Source organism: Paroedura picta, chromosome 16 (genome assembly GCF_049243985.1).
Source record: "Paroedura picta isolate Pp20150507F chromosome 16, Ppicta_v3.0, whole genome shotgun sequence".
NCBI lineage: Eukaryota > Metazoa > Chordata > Lepidosauria > Squamata > Gekkonidae > Paroedura > Paroedura picta.
The window spans coordinates 5703616-5720748 of NC_135384.1; the positions used below are offsets into that span (position 1 = coordinate 5703616).

Consider the following 17133-nt stretch of genomic DNA (forward strand, 5'->3'; position numbering starts at 1 on the left):
AGGTGAGTGAGTGAGGGTGGGGGGAGGGGCGGCGGGGAGGGCCCGGCCTGAAGGGTGCGGGCGGGGGCGCTGCGACCCCTTCCCCCAAGGGCGGGGGGGGGCTGTTGGTCACGTCGTCTTTTCACCCCCTCCCCGCTCTGTCTCCGCAGCGGCCCTCGGACTCTCTCTCTCTCTCTCTCTCTCCCCCTGGCTGTCGCCGCCGGATCCCCTTCCTCTCTGCGCACGGCACGCAACTCCGCCCACAGCGTCAGATCCCTCCGCGTCTCTCGGCGGAGTAAAGTGTCCAATCCCTCCGCTAGAAGGAAGAACTAGTCCCCCCCCGATGAAGCCCCGCCCCCATTTCGGTTTTTTGTTTTTGTTTTATTTTTTTTGCGGGGTCGGGTTGCGTCATTCTCAACCGTTCCCCCGTCCTCCGCGCGGTGACGTCACCGCCTCGAGAGCGTGACGCCGTGCCCCACCCCCGGACGGAGAGCCGATCCTTGTGACGTCTGGCCCTGGGCAGCATGACGTAATAGCGTGGTGTTGCTTCGTCACACCTGGCTATCTGGTCGAAGCATAGAAGCCAGTGGGTCCCCCTGTTAGTCTGAAGGAGCGCCACAACATTTGAGGCCAATGGCACCGTTAAGACCAACAAAGATTTATTCATAGAATGATAGAGTTGGAAGATCCAGTGGTTCTCAACCTTCCTGATGCTGCCACCCCTTAATACAGTTCCTCAGGTTGTGGGGACCCCCAACCATAAAATTATTTTCATTGCTACTTCCTAACTGTAATTTTGCCACTGTTATGAATTGTAATGTAACTAATGTAAGTATTTGATATGCAGGATGTATTTTCATTGTTACAAATTTCACATATTTAAAGCATAATGATTAAAAATGGACTTTGCAAGGTTGTCGATGGTGCAGGGGTCTCAGTGACGTCATTTTTCATTCATTGCTCTGGTTTCTCATTTTAAGCTTGCCACCGTCCCTAGAAGTTGACAAACTTGGGGCAGTCATTCAGTTTTACATGTCCCATGGCTCAGAAGCTCATTTCTCAGCTAAAAGGCTAAATGAGTCCTTTGCACACTCTTCACAGATGCCTGATGCAATTTGGGAACACAACAGTGCCAATACGGGGAAGCAATTGGGAATATACTTCTTTTTAAAGCCAAAATGTTTATTAGAAATATAGATTAATACAAAAAAGCAAACCAAAAACAACTCATGCTTAACTGCACACCTTCCCTGAAAGATGACATGAACTGGGAATAGCAAGGCCCTGATCCTAAATAAAGACCCAAACTCCACAAAATTCTCAGCTGCTTGTTGACTAAGTTTTGCCACCCAGGATGGACATATGCTCCCGTTTCAAGCTTGGCACCTCTTCGCTTTGCCGATTCAATTTCTTGTTCAGTAAACACCCTGCTGCTTTCTCATAGAATCTTTCTTCGTCCTTTCCGACCGACAGGCCCGGAAATTGCTTTACGTTCATATTTTGTTTGTGGGTGAGACAAACCCCACAATGTGTATTTCTCCTCCGCATCCATTTCTGGCGGATGACATGATGATGTAGGGCACCAGATGGCATGATCTCTCTTCAACACCCCGCCCAGCAACGAGAAGCATCAACAGCCTAATTGTGCGTAGGAAGAGCAAAGAGACAAGGCAGCTTCAGGATGCCACAAACATTCTTCCTCTTGCGCTTGTGAGGCAAAGAGCTGAGAGGGAGGGGCGTGACCTGGTGCCAACGCAGGCAGCTTGGTGATTGGCCAGATGGCACTAAGTGACACCAAAACCTAGTTTTCGTAGAGGCACTGTCCCTGTTTTGGGTTTGATTAAGACAGCAGTAACAATACCAATTTCAGGGTGGACCTGGGCTTCAAGGACGCAGGCTTCCACAGACAGAAGTCTGGAGTGGTGATGGCCATTTGATAGAAACCTGCTAGTTCAGAGAAGCAAGTACTTCTGGGGGGGACGGACCAGGAGTGCAAAGGATCCTAAGGTGGCTACCCCTTTCTCTTTAACGGATGTAGGCTCTGTTCAGCTCAGCTTTCTTCTTCCTCAAATAAAGCATCCAGTTCTGCCAGCCTCTGCCGCAACATCTCTTCCATCTCTGGGGGCTGCGGCTGAGCCCTCCGACCCCCTGTTCTGCGTCCTCCTCGGGAACGGGCTTTGCGTGGTTTACGGGGAAGGCCTCCCTCCCGGAACTCCATGGCTCTTTTCAGCTTGCGCTGGCTGGTGAAGATGAGCGCCCCGTTGCGTTCCAGCGGCACTTCAAAGATGGTCTCGAATGACCTGCGGGGATAGGCACAGCAGCTAAGAGGCAGGGAATCTCTGAGGCTATAGACCAAGACTAGCCTGGCCTCTGACAGCCATTAGACTACAGTTGGGCGATTGACTCATCATAGGATAGCCACGGCCAAGAACTGAACTGGGATAGTTTGCACATTTCTGTCAAACACAAACGGCAACACTGTAACTTGAGATAGGTGACCCATTATTTTACTACCAGCACTTCTCCAAAATCCTGAATCTCAAATAGTGACCATTTTCCTGACCTGCACTACTAGAGGCTTAGAAATTGGATAAAGAATTTCTGCAGCTTCTAAGTCCTACTCCCCTGTATCTCCCCTATCCCCCTTCTTTTTTAGTAGTACATTTTGCAGATTTGCACATTTTGTTCAGCATTCTCAGTTCATGAAGAAAGAATCCTGGGTTCCAGGCCTGCCACCACCTGACTGCTTCATGCTGACAGGGGGTGCCCACGCTGGGACAGTTATCTGTGACTGCGTGAGTGTCCAGGGAAAGGGTAGAAGCCAGCGATCTCTAAAGACTTCCTCACCTCTTTTCCGTGGGTGTGCGATAGTTCTTGTTTGTGTAGATCTCCTCTAAGCTGAATTCCTTCTTGTTCAGCCTGCCAAAAAAGACAAAAAAAAAAAATAGAAATCCACTTGTCATCCAGCAAATCTCTTGCCCACTGCCAAAAATATGTATACTCCAAAGGAGAATAGGTATCTAGCTCTGCTGTATGAAGAAGAAGAGTTGGTTCTTATATGCCAGAAGGGGGCTCAAAGTGGCTTACAGTTGCCTTTCAATTCCTGTCCCCATAACAGACACCCTGTGAGGTGGGTGAGGCTGAGAGAGCCCTGATATTACTGAAGAAGAAGAGTTGATTTTTATATGCTGCTTTTCTCTAGCCGAAAGAGTCTCAAAGCGGTTTACAGTCGCCTTCCCTTTCCTCACAACAGATGGGTGAGGCTGAGAGAGCCGCGATATCACTGCTCAGAACAGCTTTATCAAGGCTGTGGCAAGCCATTGGGGGTCCCCCATGGCAGTTCTTCCCAAGTTTTGTCCCTCTTTTTCAAAATCCGACCCCTCCTTCCATGAGCAGCTCCTGCGAAGCCTTGCCCCTTCCATTCTAATCCTTTTCGAGACCTTCTCACCTGACAGGCCGAGGGAGCCCCATGGGGGTGAGGTTTGCTTGCTGCCTGACAGGCGTCCTGCGGATCCTGATGCAGGAAACCTTCCCTACTGTGTTCTCTTGGGAGCTCTAGAGGCAGAGAAGGGAAGAACAAGAGCATGTGTGCACGAAAAGTCATCCAATCCCCACCCCAACAGAGCCCCCTTCAAGGACCACTCGGGGACCTCCCAGTGTGACTGACCTTAATCTCAGACTCTGAAAGCATCACCTCCTCGGACGTGAGCATTTCCGAGTCAGCCGCATTCAGGCCAACGCTGGGTACTCTCTGTCCACCATCGGGACAAGGGGAGAGGTCCCTAGAAAAGCCCAGGAGAAAGAGGACAAGTAGAGGAGCAGTTCTCACTTGCCACCTTGAGAACGGGGGTGGGAGACAAAACAGACTGATGGCACAAAGCGCTGTTAGGAAGGAGAACTGATGCCTTCGCGCTTGCCAAAGAGCCCGCCCCTCCCCTCCTACACTCCAGCACTGATCAATACAAAGTAGGACAGGAGCTGTGAATATTACAGTTAGACTGCAGAGGTGGCCAAACTGTGACTCTCCAGATGTCCATGGACTACAGTTCCCATGAGCCCCTGCCAGCTATCCGTCTAGTAAATTTCTACAGCACCCTCCCTCTAAGGAGCTCAGAAAATAAATTTCTTCAGTTAGCCACAGGGGTTTTAGGAACATTATAATTGTACTTTTTTGTAATTTTAACTTGATGTTAACCTCTGTGAGCTGGCCAGTCCAAGAGCAGAGGCATACAAATACCATCAATCAATTTTCACAAGCTAGCAGGGGCTCATGGGAATTGTAGTCCATGGACATCTATAAAGCCATAGTTTGGCCTCCCCTGTACTAGATGCTCACGTTTTTTTAAAGCATAAGCAGGGGGATCAGAAAGGAAAACCTGCTTACTCAGGGGCTTGCTCATGCCAAACTTGTATGGCTTTCCTCAGGTGTTGGAAGGCAGGGAGGCCCCTAACGAGACTCCCAAGGAACAACAAGCAAGGGCCAAGGCAGGGAAGAAGGAGAAAGGTTTTACCTGGAGCGACCGGGGTTGGATTCGAGGCAGCAGGAAGGCACAAGGGAGGAGTATGAGGAACCATCACAGTGGGGAGGGCGCACAGAGGGAGCTGTCAAAAGGCGCCCGGGGGGTGTACTGAAGGGGTACACTTCCTTGCGCAGGCAGGGCAGGACAGGACAGCCCAGCTCCCGGGATACCTCCAGGCTGCATACTGTGTGCCGGCGCTGTCGTAGCTGTGCCGAGAGGGGAAGAGATGGAGGAGAGGATCGCCAAGAATGGGCCCCCGGGAAATCGGGGCAGGAATAGCTGCGTCCAAGGCGGTGCTGGGGAGCCGGATCCCCTTCGCTCAGGCGCCACTGATGGATTGGAGGCCGCCCGCTCACCACCAGGCTGCCTGATGCTGACGCTGCTTCTGCCGCCCCCGCCACTTCCTCCTCCTCCTCCTCCTCATGGTGACAAGTCCTCTTCCGGGAACGTGGCTCTGAAATTTCAATTTTGACTTCGATGTTGACTCCTTGGCGTGGAGTTCCTGGCTGGGCGGCCACCTGGTCCTCTGTCTCCGGGGGGCACGGGGGCAAGGAGGATGTCCCCTCGGTGGGCGGAAGGGAGGGCTTGGACGGACTAAGGAAGATATCAGCAAAAGCCTCCAGCTTGGACCGCATGCTCTGGAAGACCGGGACCAGGCCCCAGTGCTGTAGACGGGGAGTCACAGTCGGACGCAAGAGAGCCGACATGGACGGCGGCCAGGAGGAGAGAGGCTCGGCCAGGTCGGAAGGAGCATCTGATGGGAGGGAAAGCAGAACAAAACAGGAATGTCCAAGGTAGGTCACTCCCTACCAAAGTTATCGTTCCTCTTAATCCTTACAGCTTGGTTCATCTTCCTTCCTTGCCTGCAAGGGGCTGCTCGACTCACATACACTGCAACATCCTGTTTTGGGCACTTCATACCTGTTGGCAGAGCTGCACATGATCAACGCCCCGCCCCCATAGTGTGCACAGATGCAAAGTTGACTCAAAGGACACTTTCAGGACGGGGTACATGAATCCGGCTCATTGTGCACATTGTGAATGTGAGAGCCAGATTGGCTTCTTCATAAGGTTGCACATTTCTGTAGCAGGTATGCATAGCCCAGGAAACCCACAGATATGGGAACCATCCCTGATCCCAAAATGCCACCTTGCACAGAAGTCTGTAGAACCAAACAGCCCCGCAGAGACAGTCTACAGCAAAATGACTCCAAATGACATAACAATGTTCCAAACATCGTTGTCAGATAGTTTCAGAACAGTACCCCCAGTGGCTGAAGAATACAGCAAAGTCATAAATAATTATGATTGAAAAAGCGTGTGTTTTGGCTCAAGGCCGCTTTCAAAGAATCATTTACACAGAAGAGCAGACTAACGAGGCACAGAGCCAAAATCCAGAAGCTCTTCCTACCTGTTTGATGACACTTCTCAGTTTTCTCTGAAAGGGCAGGTTTTTCCACACCGGTAATAGGCGTCGGCTGAGGCAGAGTTGCTTGACGGCTACTGCGCAAGAGCAAAAAACACAGGCTATGGGCTGCCTTCTTGGGCCCTTCAGGAGCCAAGGTGCTCTAGGGAGACCAGGGGGCCAAGGAGACCACCCCTTCACACCACGAGGGAGCACAGGAGGGTCACACAAGGCATCGTTGCAGAAGCTACGGAAGCCGGCAAGTTCTCTTGCTTTAGCAATGGGCACCAACACGTTGGGGAAAGTCAGCACGGCCGGTTCCGAGCCCCCTCGGTTTGTTTGGTGAAGGAGCACTCACCTACAGGGGGACAGTAAGGCCTCCAGGGGCTGCTTGCCAGCACCGTCATCCTGCCGGCAAGAAGAGACGTCTGAACTGAAACTTGGGCCAGGCCGCTGCCCTCCCCCCACCCCTGCTCCCTCGACACAGTCCCCGTCCTCCCCCTTGCCTTCCTACTCACTTGCGTGCAGCCAGAGGAGCAGTCCTCCAGGCGGATGGTCCGGATCTGCTGACGGGCCTTCTCCAGCATGGATACTCTCATCTCCTCACCGCCGTTTGCCAGCGGTGCCGCCTTCTGCAGCCGTAGCCTTTTGGCTTGCAGGCGCTCGGATTCGAGGCCATGAGAGGGAGGCAGCGTCTGGGGCCGCAGCTTCCGGCAAGCACGAGCCAGCCTCTCGGGAGCCTCTGGACAGGGAGGGGGATGCCCCTTAGGGGAAGGCGATCTGGGGAGGTAAAGGGAAGGAGCAGGAGATGGAGGGCTTCGTTGGGCACCCGAGCCCAAGCCTTCTCTCTCTGGTCACAGGAGTCCTCTCTCACCTGGAGACAGTGCTAACTTGACCCTTTGCCTGCCAGGAGGAGCCAGCTTCGTTCAGATTGGTGGATGGGCAAGGATTGGCACAGGGGGACACAGGTGATCTTTGCAGAGGCGAGTCCCCTTCTGGAGCTTCCTGGGGAAATCGAGACATCCAGGTAAAAATATAGAGTTTGCAGTAATGGTGAAAAAGAAGAATTCCATGATCATTGGGGCTTTTTATTAGGATGTGTGGACAAATAAAATGATTGAGTAAAATTTTAATACCTCCTATTTTTTTTTTTTGTTTCACAACAAATAATACTCAGTAAGGAGGAATATCGAGTCCATAACGAGGAAGACACTGGGGAGATACCTTGTTTAGTTATTCGGCACAACTTTGAATGTTCTTTGTGAACAAGATGTCTTGTTCTATGTATCGTGTTGCATATACATTATATATAACCTTTCTTTTCTGTACTTCCTTTATATTTCTACTTTCTTATTTTCAAAGCAAAAATGTTTATTCTTAAAAAAGAAGAGCTTCCCTGTATCCCAGCCACTGCTCTACAACATCCCACTCACAGGCAGTTGAGCTATGGAGAAGTCCTCCAGATCCACAGCCAGGACTTTCCGCTGTTCCTTTTCCATGGGAGACGCCACACGCCACAGGGTCTCCCCAGCTCTGTCGCAGGTGTCCCTGTTGCTCTCCCCCACCAGGGAAGGCCCCCGCTGCAGCCGCTGTTTCTTGCTGGGTGACTTGTCTGGGTCCCCACTTTGGACGGGAGGCATTCTGTCTTGCCTCGGGGTTTTTTGGCAGGCAGTGGGGGACACGTGCTCCTCTGGGGAAGGTCTGAAAACATGAAATGAAGAAGAAGAGATGGATAATATACCCCACTTTTCTGTACCCAAAGGGGTCTCGAAGGGACTTACAATCACCATCCCTTGAAATCCCCACAAAGGCACCTTGTGAGGTAGGTGGGGCTGAGAGGGCCCTGAAATTACTGCTCTGTGGGAACAGCACTATCAGGGCTGTGACTGGCCCAAGGTCACCTGGCTGGTTGCACGTGGAGGAGCGGGAATCGAACCCAACTCACCAGATTAGAAGGTGCCACTCTTAACAAACTATACATTGCTGCTATATCAAGTTGCAGGGGTGCTCCCTTGCTTGAGTTTCTAGGGAGACTGACTCTTTCTCTCACCTGTATACCATGTGTCTTCGTCGCCTGACCTGCTTTTGACAGGCAGGCCCCGGCTGGGGGTCTCCATCTGAAGCTTCCATCCAAAGGGGGCACTCCATGGCTGGTACCAGGAAGCAGAGATTTGGGATCAGGGGTTTGGAGGCCGGCCAAGGATGGCCCACAGAGTCCTCATTTCTCACCTTTCTGCTTCAGGGGGACAGGAAAAAAGAAAAAGAAGAAACCAGACTTGAACCACTACTGACAATGCAATTCTGCCATAACCATGCAAATTTTGCTTTCGCATTTTTCCAGAATATATTCAGCCACCTGCTCTGTTCTTGAAGCTCCTAATACAGACCGCCCTTGTAGAAGGACAGCACCCCTTTTTGAATGCCCAAGCATCAAATTTGAAGGCCTGGTTGGCTTTCAAAAGGTATCTTCCCCACAGGAAAGCAGGTAGAGAAGCACAAAGGGAATTAATTAGGCCTCCCCTTAGAGAAGGTAATTATAAACCATTAACTGCCATGCAAACAGCCCGTTAGTGACAACAGACAATCCAGACACACCCCACAGAATCTCTCAAGGGTAACCAAACTGGAAACTGATAAGGAAAGGGGGACGGTTCCTAGTACAGAGGCGACTGCATTAAGCAGAGCAAAAAGCCCAAAACTGGAGTCTAACTCATCAGGCATCTGCCATAGGCAGATGAGCACCAATGAATGCAAGGAGCAAATCAGAAGACACAAAAGCCACCAGAGATACATTTCACGGCAGCACAGAAGAAAAGAGGCTACCAAGGCTTCATCTCTTCCTCCCCTTTCCCTTCCCTCCCCCATTATGGGGTTAGCAGTTCTAATTTTAACTCATTTTCTCCTAATTTAACTGTATTTTAATTTTTACTCGACTTCTACTGCAATTGTATCTTTCAGGCTTTTACATTGACTGTGTATTGATGCCTGTGTCATTCACCACCCCAAGGTGTCCTATCGTGAAGGGGGTGGTCTAGAAGTTGCAAAAATAAATAATAGAATAAATAAACGGTCCCAAAAGAGTCAGCCGACTTGGACCCTGGCGTGAGACAAGGATCGCCCACTTTCATTTCCCTTTTTGTTATGTTACGGGTGAGCAGACTAGAAGTCAAACGTGACCATTGGAGGTAGATTTATTTTATTTATTTAGATTTCTATACCGCCCTTCCCTACGGCTCTGGGCTGTTTACATTAAACGTTGCAGAATACTTGCATAGAATATTTTAATAATACTACAAATAACAATCATAACGTAACCGAGGGCACTGTGGGGGATCCTGCTTCTCTCTACCCCATGAGAGAAACCAAGGCACCCAAAATCGGCCAGGCTGAGATATAGCAAATGGGACCAGGTAAGCACACCTGTAGAGGCAGTCACTGACCCCAGTGACAAAGGCCAGGCAGCTGTGAGCTGCAATGTGTGCCTGTAAAATTAAGCCAATTAGTCACTTCTTTCTGTAAGCCACACCTCACAGAGTATCTCCTCTGAAGCAAAACAAACAGTCCAGTGGCACCGATTCTTGTGCCAATGAAAGATGCTCCCCAGTAAAACGGGGTAGGATCGCCAGAGGCGCGCCCTTCCCGAGGCGATCTCGCACCAAACGGAACCGGGACTGTCCGCAGGGAAAGATGGATGTGGGGCACCCCCTGCCTTCTCAAGCCCCGCGAAGTCTCCGCCCCACGCTTCCTCCCGGGGCGCCCAAGTCCCCTCTCCGCCGTCCTCCCACCGCGCCCCGGGCGATCCGCTCCTCCACGCGTCTCCCACCTGGCCCTGCCGGCATCCTCTCCGCCGCCAGCCCAAAGAGCCAGATCCCTCTGCTGCGCCACCGCCCGCCCGCCCGGCGCATCCTCCTCCTCCAAGCCCCCCGGGGGTGCAGCGCCCATCCCACCCCACCCCACCCAGCCCGGGGGGTCTCTCACCTCCAGCCCCGCCCTCCACAGGTGCCTTTCTGATCTCCCCAAACTTAAGCGCAGACCTCCATGCAAGTCCCCCGGATGAAAGCCAGCGGCGTTTCAAAAGAAAGCACTCTCCCGGGCTGCGCGCCCGCCCGCCCCGGCCCCCTCCCTTCGGCTCACCAGCGCTCCCTCGTCCTCCGCTTCCCCCTGCCCTTCTCCTGCCGCCGCCTGGCCGGCCCAGACCGTGCGCCAGATCCAGCCGACCCAATAGCAGCGGGCGATGCTTTCCGCCGCAGCCAATAGGCAGCCGCTTGTTTGCCAAGGTCGGGCGGCTAAAGCGCCGCCATCTCTGCTGAGGGCACACGGCGCGGGAGGGGGAGAGCGAAGGAAGGCTGGTTGCGTTGCAAGAAAAGTGGCGTGGGCGCCATCTTGGCCAAGGGAAATAGGGCCGCTGAAGTTAAAGGGCCCGTCATTTATAGCCAGGGCGAAACCAAAGTGGGAACCGGAAAGGCGTCCTAGTCGGCGGCCATCTTGGGTCAGGGCAGATTATGGTTGACGCCGGGTCGCTCGCCGCCATTTGAAAGGAGGCTCAGAAGCGGAAAACTTTAAAGGGATCCGCGGCAAACGACACCAAGGTGTTTTCCCACTTCAAAACATAATGCAATGAAATTATTCCAATCATTTTTTTGCGATAAAACCCTGGATTCGTCACTTTTCTACTTCAAATTTTGACACACACCCCGGCACGGATTTAATAGAAAGCTTTAAAATAATTGGGGGGTGGGGAGAGTATAAAAGCCCAATTGTGGGCCAATGCAGAATTTTCTTCCAGATTCATCTTTGCTGCTGTTAAATCCCCATTCTCCTTTCGAGTGCAAGCACTTAGTCTGACATCTCGCGCCTTGAAAAAGTCTTTGTTGGTCTTAAAGATGCTACTGGACTCCGATTTGATTGTGCTCCTTCTGACCAACACGGCGACCCATTTGAATCTTCCAGGTGATTGTCATGCTCGTGAGCTGGTAAGTGCTTTGAAGCTCACCATGGGTCCTCAAAGGAAAGCCATCTTCATTACCAGGGAAAATAGCCATAAAATGCTCACATTGCCAGCAGCGTGAAGCAAGATGAGTTCTCCAAAGACATGTCCATTTGCCAAAACTGGCCGGAAGGAGAAAAACAAATGGCTATTGCCAAAACATGAGCTGGGCAATAAAATGGGGGCTCTCCACTGTGATATGGGGGGGGGGGACTCTAGAGCCTACCTGCCATAAATTCTTTTGGTCTTCAAAGATGCTCCTGGATTCTTGCTCTTTTCTATTCATAGGGTTGTGGTAAGTTGGAAAAATGGAGTACAGAATTTGGGTCCCTGCTGGGGAGAAAGGTGGTGGTAACCCCAGTGTAAGAGAGCAACATCAGAAGGCAGCCCTCCCTGCCTTCACCTGGCAGCTACGTGGAGTGAGATGATAGCTGGCACTCTGCACGTGCTCTGCAGCGCCCCTTCGCTTGTTCCAAATTATTGAAGACGGTCCTCGTGCGCTCCAAGGCCGCCACGACCCTGGAAGCTCAGATTCTCCGGAAAGGAGCGGTCCCTCACCTTCGGCACTTTGCACATGCTCTCTTCCCTGCTACTGCACTCCCTTGTGGCTTCAAAGAAGGGCAATGGAAAGTGGGCGGGCGCCGGACCCGCGAGTCCCTCCCCGGCCAGTCAGCCTCGCCGCGCCAACGAGAGAGAAGGGGGGGAGGCCCGTTAGCCAATCCGCACGCAGCGCCTCCCCTCTGTCATCTCCCCCCTCCCCCCAGCGACCGAGCCTTCTTCCCCTCCCCCTAGGAAGTCCCCCCCCCTTCCGAGCCGCGTCCCCACTTCGGGGGAGAGGCGCGCAAAAGGCGAGGCGAGTGCGCCCCGTGCGCCCTTTACGCACGCCTGGAGGGAGCCGCCGCATCCCGCTTGGCCGCCCCTCGCCCCTGCCCACCAGCGCCCGGGTGAGTGGGCTGGGTGAGTGGGTGGGCGCCAGCCAGCCAGGCAGCCAGCCAGCTATCGAGCAAGCGAGCCAGGATCGCAGGAAGCTGTCGCTCCCTCGCCCAACTTCCTCCCCGGAGTTGCTGCGGCTGCTGGCCGAGAGAATGGAGCTGCCCTCCCAGCCCCGGGGGAACGTGGCGGGGCTCCTGCGGGGGTCGGACACTCAGCTGTGGCTTTGAACAGAGGCCGCGGGGAGGGCATCTCCCTGCAGTATCGGCTTGTCGCCGCTCTCCCTCCAGGCGACTAGGCCCCAGGGAAGGCGGCGGGGCTTAATGCATGCGAGCGTGCCTCTGGGGATGTGCAGAGTGCATTTCCTTTGCCACTGAGCCCGGCCCACAGGTCTGGGCTGGAGGCTGGCCTTCCAGGCAGGTCTGAGCTCAGGTATCCCATTGGCCTCCGCCTAGTGCCAAGCTAAGTAAGTTTACTCGAAAGGAAACCCTGGTGGTGGACGGTGAGGGGAGGTGCCTTGGTCATGCCATGCCGTTGGGGGTGGGAAACGGGAGTCTTGATCCCTGCTCTGCTGCAGGGCTAGATGGGTGAACAGCTTTGGCTAGATTTCTTTCTTGACACGGCCTCTAAAAATGGGTCTCTGGTTTCTAGGGAAGGGGAGGCTCTGGATGGTTAGATTCCCATCGAATTTGCTTCCAAATAAATGCACCTAGGAAGGAAGTCACTGGCGTTTCTCTCCTCCTGCCTTCTCAGCCCTTCACTTCTGCCCTTAAATTCACAATGGATGAAGACAAGGAAGATGTGGAAGAAGAGAAGCCAGACGCCTCAGACACAGTGATCCTCATTCAAGATGGAAGTGTGGTGAGTAACAGCTACTGAATGCAGAATGAACCCTCTTGTCTAACCCTCAGAAAACTATTTTAATTGAAGGGGAAGAGGGGCTTTTAAAAACATTTTAATAGCCTAAATTTAATTTAGTGTTCTGTATGGTTGCTTTTATGGAAATTTGCATTTACTGTTTTTAAAACCTGTTATCACCCGCCCTGAGTCGTCTAGGGACGCGTGGGTTATAAAAATAATACTGTTATTATAATTAAGACACGTTTCTAGTCAGCCTTAGTGCTAGGTGACCAACACCATAGGAAGAGCGGAACATGACTAGTGGGAGGGGTTTACAATATCTGGGAATTCAGTTTGGTCTTTAATTCCCCCCCCCCCCCATCCTTGTTCTCTTTCCTTGCAAGTTGGGCATGGACAGATCATTGCTGAAGGATAAGGAGAGAGTTTCAAGGACACGAAGGAAAAGGCTGAGAACGAGAGGGAAGAAAAACACGACGGGGACCCAAGGCATTCAGGTGCAACCATAATCCATCTCAGAGGGTGAAATAGGAGACATTTTTGTTTGCAGCACAATTCTGCCCTGGGTTTCATTGGCTAGTAGTCTCTAAATGTCCAGCAGCCTAAGAGCTAGCCTGATGTAGTGGTTAAGAGCGGCAGCCTCTAATTCCGGAAAACTGAATTTGATTCCCCAATCCCCCTCCCCATGCAGCCAGCTGGGTGACCTTGGACCAGTCAGAGTTCTCTTAGAGCTGTTCTCACAGAGCAGTTCTCTTAGCTTCACCTAAGTCACAGGGTGTCTGTGGTGGGGAGAGGAAAGGAAGGGTGTTTGGAACTCCTTCAGGCAGTAAGAAGGGTTATATGAAAACACAGCTCTTCTTATTAGAAGAAGCAGCTTGCTTTGGGGAGGACCAGGCTCCGTAGAAGGGTATAGCATTGGGTTCACACAAGACATAGGAAGGACTATCAGGACCCCCACAGCATGCCCGACCTGGAGAAGGACAAGGAATTGCATCCCCAGGGACCTCTGTTGTATGTATATGTGAGGGTGGGAGGATGGGTTCAAGTGAACCAGCCCCAGAGAGTGCCTCTCACACCTTTTCCCGGCATGGAGGTGTCTGCCCTGATGTTGCAGAGTTGGTTGCTTCCGCCTCACCACATCCCCTCCGTCTGCCTGTTCTTTCAGCCTCAGCCCCCTCCACGGAAGCAGAGATTCCTCCTGGTGCCAGGCAAAGGAGAGGATGAGGAGAGGCCTCAGTTCAAGGTGAAGGTGCTCCCAGGAAAGGACGACTGTGTGAGTAACCATTGGAATAGCGAGCATCTCTGTCGACTGTTTGAAAGCCTTACTTTGCAGATTCAAAAATCCATGAGGTATTGTAAAGAGGAACCAGGGGTTGCTATGGTGACTCTGTGGCATCTCCTTAAGTTTCGGTCTTACTCTGACACTGTGCTCCTCTAGTAGGCCACAGCTGTTGTCTGTGCTGTTAAGCCTGGGTCCTCCCAAGTTATGTCTTTAAGATGCCCCACTTGTCTGGGGAAACATGATCAGTAATATGCTCTCTGGTTTATTTCTCCAGCTAGATTCTGTGGCCTTTCTGGATGGGCTGTCTGGCGGTGAGAAGGAGCCGGTACTTAGAACAGTGAAGAAGGAAGAAGATGAGGAAGAGGATCAGGAATTCAGTGTGGAGGTGTGGGACGGACAGACAGCGAAAGAGGAGGCGGTTCATTTGGGTGGGCAAGTGGTGTCCTGGTTAAAAGCAGCAGCCTCTAATCTGGAAAAATGGGTCTGATCCCCCTCTCCTCCATGTCCTGCCAGCTTGGTGACCTTGGGCTAGTCATGGTTCTCTTAGGGCTGTTCTTGCAGAGCAGTTCTGTTAGAGCTCCCTCAGCCCCACCTACCTCACAGGGTATCTGTTTTGAGGAGAGGAAGGGAAGGCGATTGCAAGCCACTTTGGGACTCTTTCTGGTAGAGAAAAGCGGGGTATCAAAAAACAGCTCCTCTTCTTCGAAAGGACCAAACTATAAGCAAGGATGTTATTACTTAACTGTTTTTTTTTTTTAAGACAAACTTGCCTTATCCTCCCATTGTCCATCTCTTGGCAGCTTGATCCCGTGATCCTTCAGGAATTGCCTTCCAAGGAAGAGGAACCAGAGTTTAAAACGGAATCAGAGGAACAGAAGGCGGAAGAATGCAAAATTCTGAAAGTCAGCATCCCAATGAGTGGAGGTTTGGTGAGTCAAGAGCAGAATTGAGGAGAAACTTGTGGCAGATGAGTCCGAGATTTGGGGGGGGGGGGCTGAGGGTCCCATGACTGCTAAAGCTGCACCTCAATACTAGCTTTTCTGGTGAGCCACGTGGCCTCTCTGGAATCAGCATGTGGCCTCTTTTAGGTATCTTCCCCACTATCTTGCTCCTGCAACTGGCATATCTAACTTTCCAGGCCCTCAAAAGTGGCACGGCTGCTGAACAGAATCACAGAATCCTAGAGTTGGAAGGGGCCATACAGGCCATCTAGTCCAACTCCCTGCTCAACGCAGGATCAGCCCAAAGCATCCTAAAGAACGATCCTTCCATTCCAGCCCTCAGTATAGTGGCATAGGTGCCACATAGAGTTTGGTCTTGTGTTGCTTTTCCATTCATAGGACACAGGGAGAATCGGGTTTGTCGGAGAAAGGGCAAGCAGTGTAGGTGAAAGTGGGGTGCAGGAGCAGAGCGCGATTTTCACAGGCACCTGCGGTGGGATGGCTGAGCCAAAGCAGGCAGTCTCACATTCCTCGTTATGCATCCCCACATGGGACTTAAAGAGCGTAGAAGTAGGGCATAACATCCTAAGTAATAGTAGTGAAAATTCTATCTGCTGTTGTCTATTGTTTCTGCCGGTGCCCTAAAATGCTTTTAATTTTAGCTCGTTCATCTCCGTCCCTGCAGCCGGCCTCCTTGCGCCCAAACACTTGCGGCATCTGCGGGAAGAGTTTCAGCCGCCGCTCCAACCTCGCCAAGCACCAGATCATCCACACAGGAGAGAAGCCCTACCGGTGCAAGGACTGCGGCCGCAGTTTCAACCAGAGCTCGGCCCTCACCAAGCACCAGAGGACGCATACCGGGGAGCGCCCCTACGTCTGCGGAGACTGCGGAAAGGCCTTCACAGCCAGCTCCAACCTCCTGCAGCACCGGCGCTTCCACACCGGCGAGCGGCCCTACCGGTGCGAGTTGTGTGGCAAGGCCTTCTCGCAGAGCTCCAACTACAACCTGCACCGCCGTGGCCATACGGGCGTCACGCCGTACCAGTGCAGCGTGTGCGGCAAGCGCTTCACCGGAAGCTCCTGCCTGACGCGCCACCAGAGGACCCACACTGGGGAGAAGCCTTACCAGTGCCAGGAATGCGGCAAGCGCTTTTCCGGGAGCTCGACTCTAGCCAATCACCGGCGAACCCACACGGGGGAGAAGCCGTACGGCTGTGCCGAGTGCGGGAAGAGGTTCACCCACCACTCCAACCTGGTGGATCACTGGCGCGTGCACACGGGGGAGAAACCCTACGTGTGCACCGAGTGCGGGAAGAGCTTTCGACTTAGCTCGCACATCATCCGCCACCGCCGCACCCACGCCAGTGCCCGGGGCGCCGGCATTAGTCTCGGGCACGACCTTCTCGGCAGCGTTGACATACCTCACGTTGACCTCGGGGTCAGGAGCCGCCGCATCAGCCTCGGCTGTGCCAACGATGGGAGCCCTGATGCTGATAACCTCCACGGTGCCAGTCACGGTGCCATGTGTGCCAACAGCAGCGTCTCCAATGGCAGCAATGACACCGACGGGGAAGAGGGCAGCCGGCTCCTGATCTGCAGCCAGTGCGGGAAAGGCTTCCGCCTGGAATCGGGCCATCGAGAGCAGACGGACTCCGTTTTGGGAGAGGGGCCGTATAGTTGTACTGAGTGCGGTAACAGCTGCTGGACATAGCGAGAGGGCAGTGGAACAGAAGGGGGGGGGGCTTTGGTGGCCAAGGAGGGCACGGGGCTGAATCAGAACCTCCTCGTGGTGAGAGAGAGACGTATTAAAGCCTATAGTAGAACTGGATGTAGACTGGAGGGCACGATGTCCAATGAGAACCTCGCGTGTTTCTCCATCGGTGAAAGGGTGAACTTCGGGGTATTTGTAGGATCATGGCCTTGAAGTCACCAGGACTTCCCTAGTACAATCACCTCCTCTCCTAAAGTCATGCCTTTTGGACTCTGCGGGAATAAATAAAACGGGGGGGTCTGTGGCACTCCTGAATTCTCCGAGAGAATGGGCTTATTTCAGTGCCTCGGGATGACTAGGAATATATTCTCAGTTACCTCTTCTGACTCATTCCCTGCCCTCTGCAAAGGACATTTCCGACGTTTGCTTCACGTGAAGCTGCCTTATACTGAACCAGACTCTTGGTTCTTCGAAGTCAGTATTTTCTACTCAGATTGGCAGTGGCGCTCTCAGGCAGAGC

The 17133-nt window shown here is 52.8% G+C and overlaps 2 protein-coding genes across 11 annotated transcripts; one reads left to right on the forward strand and one right to left on the reverse strand.

Moving 5' to 3' along the window:
* Window positions 1-1140: 1140 nt before the first annotated feature.
* Window positions 1141-11325, reverse strand: PRR14 (proline rich 14). 7 transcript variants are annotated; one of them, XM_077314563.1, is made up of 12 exons: window positions 11118-11325; window positions 7955-8140; window positions 7338-7605; window positions 6779-6909; window positions 6423-6684; window positions 6263-6312; window positions 5911-6002; window positions 4491-5253; window positions 3647-3761; window positions 3428-3534; window positions 2827-2898; window positions 1141-2279 (listed from the first exon to the last, which is right to left on the reverse strand). In XM_077314563.1, exons 2-12 carry the CDS (start codon window positions 8050-8052, stop codon window positions 2030-2032), a joined length of 2208 nt encoding a protein of 735 aa, XP_077170678.1. In that variant the 5' UTR covers window positions 8053-8140; window positions 11118-11325; the 3' UTR covers window positions 1141-2029. The 7 variants fall into 7 exon arrangements, with proteins under 7 accessions (XP_077170678.1, XP_077170679.1, XP_077170676.1 ...); XM_077314564.1 differs by lacking the exon at window positions 11118-11325 and adding an exon at window positions 10039-10293 and having other exon boundaries at window positions 5911-5999; XM_077314561.1 differs by lacking the exon at window positions 11118-11325 and adding an exon at window positions 10039-10292 and having other exon boundaries at window positions 7955-8137.
* A 174-nt stretch (window positions 11326-11499) lies between these two features.
* Window positions 11500-16928, forward strand: ZNF771 (zinc finger protein 771). Of its 4 annotated transcripts, none has more exons than XM_077314570.1 (7): window positions 11500-11835; window positions 12575-12682; window positions 13066-13176; window positions 13845-13952; window positions 14236-14346; window positions 14762-14890; window positions 15588-16928. In XM_077314570.1, the coding sequence occupies exons 1-7, from the start codon at window positions 11515-11517 to the stop codon at window positions 16611-16613; spliced, it is 1914 nt and encodes a 637-aa protein (XP_077170685.1). In that variant the 5' UTR covers window positions 11500-11514; the 3' UTR covers window positions 16614-16928. The 4 variants fall into 4 exon arrangements, with proteins under 4 accessions (XP_077170685.1, XP_077170682.1, XP_077170686.1 ...); XM_077314567.1 differs by having other exon boundaries at window positions 11669-11835; window positions 12473-12682; XM_077314571.1 differs by lacking the exon at window positions 11500-11835 and adding an exon at window positions 11866-12287 and having other exon boundaries at window positions 12473-12682.
* Window positions 16929-17133: the final 205 nt, after the last annotated feature.